At 37.7% G+C, this 11,291-nt stretch overlaps 1 protein-coding gene across 1 annotated transcript in view; it reads left to right on the forward strand.

The window, feature by feature from the left end:
• The window catches only part of LOC149836458 (ubiquitin-conjugating enzyme E2 22-like), a 63,611-nt gene extending 53,683 nt beyond the window's left edge, over nucleotides 1-9,928 (forward strand). Inside the window, exons 6-7 of the mRNA XM_090005358.1 lie at nucleotides 5,660-5,763; nucleotides 9,136-9,928. Coding sequence (XP_089861484.1) covers nucleotides 5,660-5,763; nucleotides 9,136-9,457 — 426 coding nt within the window. The 3' untranslated portion in view covers nucleotides 9,458-9,928. The remainder of the gene's footprint in view (nucleotides 1-5,659; nucleotides 5,764-9,135) is intronic.
• The last annotated feature ends 1,363 nt before the right edge of the window (nucleotides 9,929-11,291 follow it).

Consider the following 11,291-nt stretch of genomic DNA (forward strand, 5'->3'; position numbering starts at 1 on the left):
CACCTATATGTAAATTTCCATTTAAGTTATCTTATAGATTGCAAAATATAGTAGTGGTCTATTGTTGACGGAGCTTTGTTTCAAGCCAGGGCCAAACTACTTTACAAAGAAAGAATATGGAACAGTTTTTTTTCTGAGCATTCCAACTGCTGAAAGGCAAGGATTGGACATCTAGGATATTAAATTATTTTCTTGTTTGCTTGGATTGTAAAAAAGGTTTCCCAGTTTTCTATCTGATAGTTTTCTTCCAAAAGTTGTCTCGCCTTTGGTGGCATAACAGCAAGTGCTTCCTTTAGTTAGTTTATCTTAATTGCTAGCACACTGCGCCTGTGATTCATTCTTCTGATAGTGCAAAACTTCCCCTTAATAGTGTTACTGGTCATGCGGGAACTTGATCTCTCTGTGTAGACACTCAGTTTTCAACATCTCAACTTGGTAGTTCCTAAGTCTTTTTCACCTAGTGCTAGTTTGTAGAAACCATTGGAAGACCTAACCTGCAATCTGGTATTTGGCGATTTTGTGTATACTTGGTGTGTACGGTACAAGAAAATAGTCAAAAAGGGCTTAGGGAATCCCAATCAGAGACTTGGAATATATTACAACTATGTTACTTGGACATTGACATGGGTTCAAAGCATCGGACATGGTGGATTTTGAAAAACTAGATATGTGAACATGACCATATATGTAATGAAATAAGAGTGTGCACAAATAGATGCCACTAAGGGCTACACAATTACAAAAGTGTGCACAAATACAAAAATCCCACTTATAGGCAAAATACAAGATCGCCAAATAGCACAATCACAAGCCACTAAAGGGCTACAACACATAAACAATAAATGTGGGTAAAACTCAAAATGCTTAAGAGAAGCATATACAAATGTGGGTAAAGCCTCCCCCCCCCCCCCCATATATATATATATACAATGGGATTGGGGAGGAGAGAGAGCTCAACTAGCCCAACGGCTACACTAAAAGGACAAAAGTACCCCTAATGGGCATAACCTATTACATGAAAAAATAAAAATAAAAGGAAAAACACAAGAAAGAAAAAGAAAAATATAAATGAAGACCTAAAATACAAACTATGTAATATATATGTATATAGGACTAATAGAATCTGTTAAGCGGGAATATGTGAACTGGAGTTTGAACCGAGATTCTCATGTTTTTTTCTTAAATTTCACCATAAGGATGTGATCTAGATGATTGGTTTTATGAAAACAAACTCTTGGATCATCCGGTTCTGATGCATAAGAAGGATCCTTTCACAACAACAACAACAACTACGCCTTCATCCCAAAACAATTGGGGTCAGCGATATGAACCAAAAAAGAAAATCATTCTGGGTCTTCCACATGAATCCTTCTCCTCCAATCATTTCTATCCAATGCCATGTCCTCGGTGAGGTTCAAAGCATTCATATCCTTTCCTATCATCTCCATCCAAGTCTTCTTAGGCCTACCCCAACCTCTTTTAACTAATATATTTTCCCATTTCTCCATCCTTCTAACTACGCCTTCATCTCCAGCCTTCGCCGAATATGTCCAAACCACCATAAACGATTCTCTTTCATCTTATTTTCAATGGGTGCAACGCCTACCTTCTTACGTATCTCCTCGTTCCGGATCTTATCTTTTATTGTATTTCCACACATCCATCTAAGCATACGCATCTCAGCTACACTCATTTTTTGAATATGATGTCTCTTGGCAGCCCAACATTCCGTACCATATAGTAAAGCGGGCATAATAGTCGTCCTATAAAACTTTCCCTTCAACCGCAATGGCATTCTACGATCGCACAACACTCCAGTTATACTTTTCCATTTCATCCACCCAACCTTTATCCTGCGATTTACATCTCCATCAATTTCTCTATACTTTTGAATGATAGATTCCAAATATTTGAAACAATCATCCACCAATATTTCTTGCTCACCAAGCTTCACTACACTCCCATCACTACTTCGTTGCTTACTAAACTGACATTCCATATATTTTGTCTTACTCTTACTCAACTTAAAACCTCTTGCTTCCAATGTCTGTCTCCATAATTCTAACTTAATATTAACCCCAGCTCTAGACTCATCAATCAAAACAATATCATTAGCAAACAACATACACCACGACACATTTTCTTGAATTGATCTCGTAAGCTCATCCATCACTATAGCAAATAGGAAAGGGCTTAAAGCAGATCCTTGATGTAACCCAACCGTTATAGGAAAATTGGTTGTTACCCCTCCATAGGTACGGACCTTGGTTACTACTTCATACATATCTTTAATTATACTAATGTACTTGAGAGAAACACCTTTATTCATCATTGTTCACCAGAGAACGTCCCTAGGTACTCTATTGTATGCCTTTTCCAAATCAATAAAAACCATATGCAAATCTTTGTTCTTCTCTCTATTTCTCTCAATAAGTTGTCTAAGAAGATGTATAGCTTCCATAGTTGATCTTCCAGGCATAAAACCAAATTGATTCTCCGATATCATGACAACCTTCCTCAACCTAGACTCAATCACCCTCTCCCAAAGTTTCATAGTATGACTCATGAGTTTTATACCACGATAGTTTGTGCAATCTTGTATATCACCCTTATACTTATATAGAGGCGCCAAAGTACTCTTCCTCCACTCATTAGGCATCTTATTTGTCCGTCAAGTCTTGTTGAAAAGATTTGTCAACCATTCTAAACCTTTCTCTTCCAAGCATTTCCAAGCCTCGATAGGTATACCATCTGGGCCAACTGCCCTTCTTGATTTTATTTTCTTCAAAGCCTCTGCAATTTCTTTCTTTTGAATCTTGCGCATGAAGTCACGATTCATCTCATGAAAAGGAATGGAGAAGTCTCCAAGATCCTGAGCATGACTTCCATTAAATAGCTTATCAAAATAATCTTTCCATCTCTCCTTAATCTCCTCATCTTTGACTAAAACCCTTTGCGTTTCATCTTTGATACATCTAACCATACCCAGATCCCTCGATTTTCTATCTCTCATCTTTGCAAGCCTATAAATATCCTTCTCGCCCTCTTTGGTATCCAACTTGTGATAAACCTCCTTATATACCTTATCCCTCGCGTTTCGAACTACTTTTTTAGCTTCCTTCTTTGCTATCATATACTTCTCCAAATTCTCATTATCACGACTCTTAGATTCCTATAACACTCTCTTTTAACCTCAATAGCTAATTTGACATCCTCGTTCCACTATGATGTATCCTTGCCTAGCGGTACACCGCCTTTAGACTCACCAATACCTCCTTAGCTACCTTTCTTATGCGACCCGCTATCTTATTCCATATTGATTCTGAATCCTCTTCGAGACACCAATCAGCTTCCTTAACTACCTGCTCTATAAACATTCCTTGTTTAGCTCCTTTTAGTGCCCACCACTTAATTCTAAGATCTATCCTATGTCTACCCCTTTTGCGACATTTTCTAATTCTAAGATCTAAAATTAAGACTCTATGTTGTGTAGCTATACTTTCTCCCGGTATAACCTTACAATCGATGCAACAACCCCTATCTCTCTTTTTAAGTAGGAAAAAATCTATCTGACTCGTATTAACCCCACTTTTAAATGTTACTAGGTGAGACTCCCTCTTCCTAAACCAAGTGTTTGCTAAGATCATATCATAGGACAAACCAAAATCTAAAATCCTTTCTCCACTTTCGTTTCTTTCTCCTATATCATAGCCTCCATGGATACTCTCAAATCCATCCCTACTAATGCCTACATGTCCATTAAGGTCACCACCGATGAAAAGCTTTTCTCCATAAGATATCCCTTGTACTCTATCTAAATCTTCCCAAAATTGACGCTTAATGGAATCATCTAAACATACTTGAGGTGCATAAACACTAATAATATTAATAATATCCGTACCTAATACTAATTTAATAAGTAAAATCCTACCACCCTTCCTTCGAACCTCAACTACATTATCTATAAACTCACGACTAATAACAATCCCTACTCCATTCCTATTTCTATTTATTCCTGTATACCAAATCTTATATCCCCAAGGTTCTATCACTTTTGCTTTCTCACCTACCTATTTGGTCTCTTGTAGACATAAAATATCCATCTTTCTCCTACACATAACATCTACTAACCTCTACCAACTTATCAGTTAAAGACCCTATGTTCCAAGTGGCTAACCTAATTTTATGGTCTTGAACTATCTTCTTTACCCCCACCCGTCCAACAAAGTGAGGGAACCCTTGCCTATTTGACACCACACCCGGGCACCGGTGTGACGCGTTGCTTCTGGGCGACGACCTAGCAACCCTTGCCCATTTATCACTGCCTCCGGGCCTATAGAGTACAACGCGTCGCTCAGTAGGGAACGCCCCAACGAAATTCTCATATAAGAAGGATCCTTTAAGGCTTGAAAATCAACGGTTCAGAATTTTCGTAACTATTCAAGCCTCAAAAAATCACATTTTCATCGAAAATACATTATCCAACAGTCAATTCCTAGCAAATGAACCACACCGAATACATCTGCAGGGTTGGATTTGCAAAAAAAGGTGTCGAAAATGCCTAGCTCACAATCTGGTTCACATATTTCTAGTTAACATATTCTAGTGACCCTTTATATATATATATTGATTTAGCATACCACAATAATGATGAGTACCAAAAAAGAAAGGAAAAAAATATTGATTGCTGAAGCGGATATTTCGCAAGTTGGGAAAATTTCCTTATTGCCACGGTACCATCTGCGGATCTAGCTCTCATTTTGTTTATACCTAATCTCAATGCCCTCAATCACTTTTTTTTGTCTGCTCATGTTGTAATTCCATGGGTTCATAATGAAGTTTGAGATGCTAATTTTCAAAGGTTTTGCAACTTTTTGCATCATCTAGGAGGCAGTGGGGTCATGTCTGAAAATGAAAATGGCATTGTTATTAAATTTCAAAGATGGACTGTTCTGTGGCTTGCTCATGGTGGTGTCTTTGCAGACAATAAGTGGTTTAATATGATTTGTGTTTCAGTGAGGTGGCATCACGTGACAATTCCTTTCCTAAAATGGTGAAATGGTTGATGATTAAGGTTCGAGTTAAAAGATCTGTATTCCTCTGGAGGTTTCAAACCTCATTGCACATGGACACAAGTAATTTGGATTATGTAATTTAAATAATTAATGTCATGGTGGTGTCTTTGCAGACAATAAGTGGTTTAATATGATTTGTGTTTGAATGAGGTGGCATCACGTGACAATTCCTTTCCTAAAATGGTGAAATGGTTGATGATTAAGGTTTGAGTTAATAGATCTGTATTCCTCTGAAGGTTTCAAGCCTCATTGCCCATGGACACAAGTTATGTGGATTATGTAATTTAAATAATTAATGTCATCATTTCTCAGGCTGTAGGCACAAGCATTAATTGTGGGGATTCTCATTTCTTGATGTGTAGAAAGCATACTTTGAAAAATGCTTCCAACAGTAACAGAGGTCAGGCGTATAACTTGATAGTTTTTTCATAGTGGATGTGCAAAAGGATGTCCATATGAGATTTGATTATGGTTTGAGGGAGATTAATTATGTCAGAAACTACCCTTTATTTGTGTAATTAGTTTTCTTCTGTTCTTTTTAGCAAAATATGGCTTCCTTAACAACTTAGACTTGAAATAAATAGGTGGTCAGGTGCTTGTTAATAGAGCCATTTCCAGAATCAGCTCTGAATGAACAAGCTGGCAAGATGCTTCTGGAGGATTATGAGGAGTATGCCCGTCATGCTCGGTAAATAGTTTCCTTTTACTGTTTTACTGTCAGGTTGCTTCCTTTTGCACGTAATTTTACTGAAATTTTTTTAGGTGAAAGTAAACTGTATCATATTGTTATGCCTGTAAATAGTTTTCTTTTACTTTTTTACTGTCAGTTTGCTTCCTTTTGCACCTAATTTTACTGAGTTTTTTAGGTGAAAGTAAACTGTATCATATTGTTATGTTAAAATATTGGAAGAGCTTTATATTTCTTGCCACTTTAGTTTCTTTGTAACCACCACATTTTTATGCAATTTGCCATCGTGCAGCCACCTGATTTTTCTGATTCTATAGAATAATGAAAGTGTAATATGTTGCTTTTGAGGGCAGACCATTTCATTTGAGAGCAAGCCATTTACTTCAAGTAGGTACCAAAAAAAGAATAAATTGCACAAAACTGCCTGTCTAACTAATCCACCTTAAACACCTGCCTAACTAATCCACCTTAAACACCTGCCTGGTGGATTACCCAAAGCCTGTTGCTAATGAAATAATAATGCTTTCAATCCCATAATGCTTTTCATTAATGAAATAAATTTAAGGGCATTTCAGTCATTTTATTTTACCAAAAACATGGTCAAATGAAGGATTGTTGCTTTTTTTTGTTGTATGGGTGATAAACCCAAGTGATTAAATGTAATAGCAGAATAGTTAGACAATTAGGCCTAAAATCTCCTAGTTGTACATACAGTATGTTTAGTTGAATTTGTCATCACACTTTTAGCGTACTTTATAATAAAATAAAAAAATAAATTATCGCTCTTTGTTCAGTTTATTGCTATTTTCTTTTTTCGATTTTATTTAGAAATCATGATCGGTTCATGAATTCTGTAATTATATGTTTTCTTTCTCTATTTTAAACTTATACACCATTCAAAAACCTTTTTTTCCAGTAAAAGTAGTATTCTTAAAATATTCCAAGGTATTTCCCCTCTTTGGAATACACTGAGAACTATATTTGCTAGACTGTTCCAAAATTGCCTCTCCTTTGCACTGCAACTCGTTTTTTGATTTCATAGGATAATGAAAGAAATCTATGTTATTTTTGTGAGGACAATTTCATGAAAGTGCTGTTGAGTTCAGAAATAAGTAGGAACAGCTTTCTGCTGCCAAAATCTACAGTTACAACAACATTTCATAATCTGCCGCCTGAATTCTATATATTCTTTCCTGTTTTGTTCAAATTGCAGCATGAAAGTGAAACTCGATTGCATATATTTCTGTGCAAGCTTTATGTTGTACACTATTTTCTGTCAGCTATATGTTAGGGGTGTTGAATCACAGTGGCCTGGAATGCATGAGTCAGGGGGCCATATTTGGACCTGTATACCCAAAAAAAAATTTGCACAAAATTGTTGGGGGTTTGATCCAACACCTGTTCGACATGCAACACTTAAGAGTCCCTTGTTCGACATGGAGCAACTAATTTCATGATTGGAACAGCAATAAGCAGTAAGTTCAATGGTACATAGATCTTTATAGTTCAGACTTTCAGAACTTACTCGATTGCATATATTTCTGTGCAAGCTTTATGTTGTACACTATTTTCTGTCAGCTATATGTTGGGGGTGTTGAATCACAGTGGCCTGGAATGCATGAGTCAGGGGGGCATATTTGGACCTGTATACCCAAAAAAAAATTTGCACAAAATTGTTGGGGGTTTGATCCAACACCTGGGGTGTGACATGATTGTTGAAATTTTTTATTAAGCAGATGTTTTATATGTTCTGAAAGTCTGAACTATATAGATCTATGTACCATTGAACTTACTGCTTATTGTTGTTCCAATCATGAAATTAGTTGCTCCATGAAATTAGTTGTTCTGAAAGTCTGAACCATAATCACGTTCAATCTCACTCCCTGAAGCCTTTCAGCCTACTCTTTGTGGAGTTCCCTTATACATGGATCTCTTGGTTCAAGAAATACGAGGATTGAATTTTCATATTGGACAAATGTTGGTTGATCATATATTTCATTCATTGTCTTCCAATGGTTTTTGTAGTTCGATGACCCATTTTCATATTGGACAAATGTATGGTCCTGGCTCTTGTGGAGTTCCCTTATACATGGATCTCTTGGTTCAAGAAATAAGAGGATTGAATTTTCACATTGGACAAATGTTGGTTGATCATATATTTCATTTATTGTCTTCCAATGGTTTTTGTAGTTCGATGACCCATTTCATATGATGGCGTGTATGGTCCTGGCTCTTGTGGAGTTCCCTTATACATGGATCTCTTGGTTCAAGAAATAAGAGGATTGAATTTTTATATTCGACAAATGTTGGTTGATCATATATTTCATTCATTGTCTTCCAATGGTTTTCATAGTTCGATGACCCATTTCATATGATGGCGTGTATGTTCCATTTATATTCTTGGTGGAATCTGGCATAGCCTAACCAAACCCTTCACATAGGCTCATCCGGGCTTACATGACATGCTTCCATTGAAAATATAAGATAACCGTTGGATAAGCTTAACTGAATCCTTCACATGGGCTCATCCCTGCTGTAGACATGGTTCCATTGCCAATAGAAGATCTTTCATATTTTGAAAATGGTATTTAACATCCAGCAAACTGCATAGCCACAAATATCGCTCATATTTTGAAAATGTCATGAATTTAACATGATATTTTTATTGCTGTTATTTTGCAGATTTCAAAAGTTTACCTATTTTGAAAAATATCACTTCATGTTAGAAACAGTTCTTGCAATTCCTTATATTATTTATATGTTTATGGTTGCTACTCTGTAGTAACTTTGGATATTCAATTTAGTCATGGCCTTGAGCTGGGTGATTCAGTTGATTCATAATCTTCATTCCACATCTTGTAACTTCAGTTTTCATATAAGTTTTCTTCTTATGGTGCTGTCTTATTTTGTGTATCAGATTCAGTTGATTCATAATCTTCATTCCACATCTTATAACTTCAGTTTTCATACAAGTTTTCTTCGTATGGTGCTGTCTTATTTTGTGTATCAGATTCAGTTGATTCATAATCTTCATTCCACATTTTATAACTTCAATTTTCATATAAGTTTTCTTCTTATGGTGCTGTCTTATTTTGTGTATCAGATTCAGTTGATTCATCATATAACTTCAGTTGTCATATAAGTTTTCTTCTTATGGTGCTGTCTTATTTTGTGTCATGTAACATTACATAAATGGATAAAGTGCAGATGCCACAATATCCATGTGCGTGTTCTCACGCAGACATAAATTTCCATGCACGACACTCATTTAAACATGGAGTTTTGTGCGTAGCCCCAGTGCCTATGCAACATCACTGCCTGCTTTCGAATGAATAGTAGTCGCTGACAGGTATTTATGATGACTTGTTGTAGGCTATACACTGGCATTCATGCTAAGCCCAAACCCAAATCAAAAGCAGCAGCCATCTCTGAATCTACTACTGCCCTTAATGTCGAACAAACGAACAAAGCTGTGAGTGGAGCACCTGCTGTGGCAGTGCCAACGCCATCCCCACTTGGTACTTGCATGAGTGCCAAGGGAAACTGTGGTCAGGATCCAGCAGCCAATGCAAGTTCAGCAACAGAGCTTGCAGTCATCGGGGCATCAGCAGTTCAAAAAAAGGAAGTGGTGGCCAAAGTTCTGGCCGACAAGAAGAAAATGGATGCAAGAAAGAAGAGTTTGAAGAGATTATAACATGAACGTGAAAGAGAGCATATGGAGCAAAAAGGAAAAACAAGATTACTGCAGATTTGGTTGCCATGAGTTACCGAAGAGACCAAGATCCCTGTGGAAAATAATGTAATGGACGACTTGATGTATTTTTTAGTGCAAATCCTTTCATTTATTAGATATGTTTAGTTTCTTCTATTGTCAATATGAAAGAATGTCGAGCTCATATTGTCTTTCGCTTACCTATAAATGATGGCGACTGACCTGGGATTGGCTCATTCTCTTAGTCATTCTGTCACCTTCGTTTGATCGTTTGCAAAATTGGACACACCGGTAGGGGTGGACATGGAGTTTGGGGGTAGCTGACCTGGGATTGGCTGGTTCTAGTAATGGTCTTGGGAGAAATGGACTTTTGATGGAGTTCAGTAACCTGACACGAGCCCTGGTTCCTGGCTCTTGGGCCTGACTTCAATATAAGACCCACACCCAGCCCGATAAGGGATTCCCTGGTCCTACATGTATTGGGCATCAGATTGAGCCTGCCAATGTTCGTTTTACTCTTCATCATAACGAGTGAATTTAACAAAATACTGCAATAGATCCTTGGCATTAGATTAAAAATGTTCCATGATTGCAGAATTACTGCGGTAAGATTTGCCAGTGCTTTTAGTGGTGGTTAAATTTGGTTATGTATCTCAGATCTCAGTCTAAAGATCTGATGCAGCATGTGGCCCATGCTCACATTCACGGCATTCAAATGATGTTCGTATATCCTCACTTTTTGAGGATCTGAGACACATATTTGAAGGAAAAAATACATGGAGCATTGGCCCGACCTACAGTGTTCGGGCGAGAATCCTTTGTTCTGAAACCCTCTGTTTGGATTTGAGAACTGAAGCATCCAATCACAGCCTCATGTTCGCTACTTAATGGTTTTGGTATTCATCATCAACATCTTGCCTTGCCCCTCCGTTGCGATTCATTTGGTGGCCAATGGAGATCAGCTGACAGGCATTAAGCCGAGTGCGAATCAGGTGCAATCACATTGCACACTTTGAGTGTGCCGCTGCACCTGACCTGCCCTCCATCTCTGGGGTACAGCTTGTCAGCTGTGGAGCCCAACAGAAAATGGAGGGCAGATCAGGTGCTGTAGCACACTAAAGTTCCCAATGCTGTTGCACCTGATCTACCGTCCGTTAAGCTTTCCCCATACTTCACACGATATTTGGAATTGTTAGACCCTTCTCATCTCGAATGTGATGGAAAACAGCCGACTGCAGTCAGAACAATGCTAAATTCTAGCATATTAGATTTGTAGGCGTAATATGTAAGGCATCCTTCACTACTCATCCATTTCGGCTGTGAAGTGCTGGACATGTACTTTAGTTAATAACATATCAAAGTATTAAATACGCTTCGTAAACCTTCCTACTCCATTATTGAAAATGTCCTGACACCTTATTCGGTTATAATCCATTAAGCAGGAACAGTCTTCCAAGAGGCACTTCAATCCAAAGACAGTTCAATGGGGCTAAAAGGCCAGACAAGGAGTATCTGTTAAAGCACCAGGGGTCCCGAGGCCTTTTACATACGCGAGGTGGGCTCGTAACCGGATGATGCTCTCTAGCTCTTCTTCTTCTGCACAAATGATGCAGATATAGCTTATCACATAATGTGGTCATATGATAACTCTGAACGAAGGAAGTGAATGTTATGTGGCAATGAACTCTAGAACCGTTTCTTGGCGCACATTGCATGATCCACACAATGCTATGAAAATTAAGCAGTCACCATCATTTTGATGAAAGCCAACAAATGTGAAGGTAGCCCCACTGATTATTCCCTTGGAACCAAGCAA

Source organism: Nuphar pumila, chromosome 5 (genome assembly GCF_984573655.1).
Source record: "Nuphar pumila chromosome 5, dmNupPumi1.hap1.1, whole genome shotgun sequence".
NCBI lineage: Eukaryota > Viridiplantae > Streptophyta > Magnoliopsida > Nymphaeales > Nymphaeaceae > Nuphar > Nuphar pumila.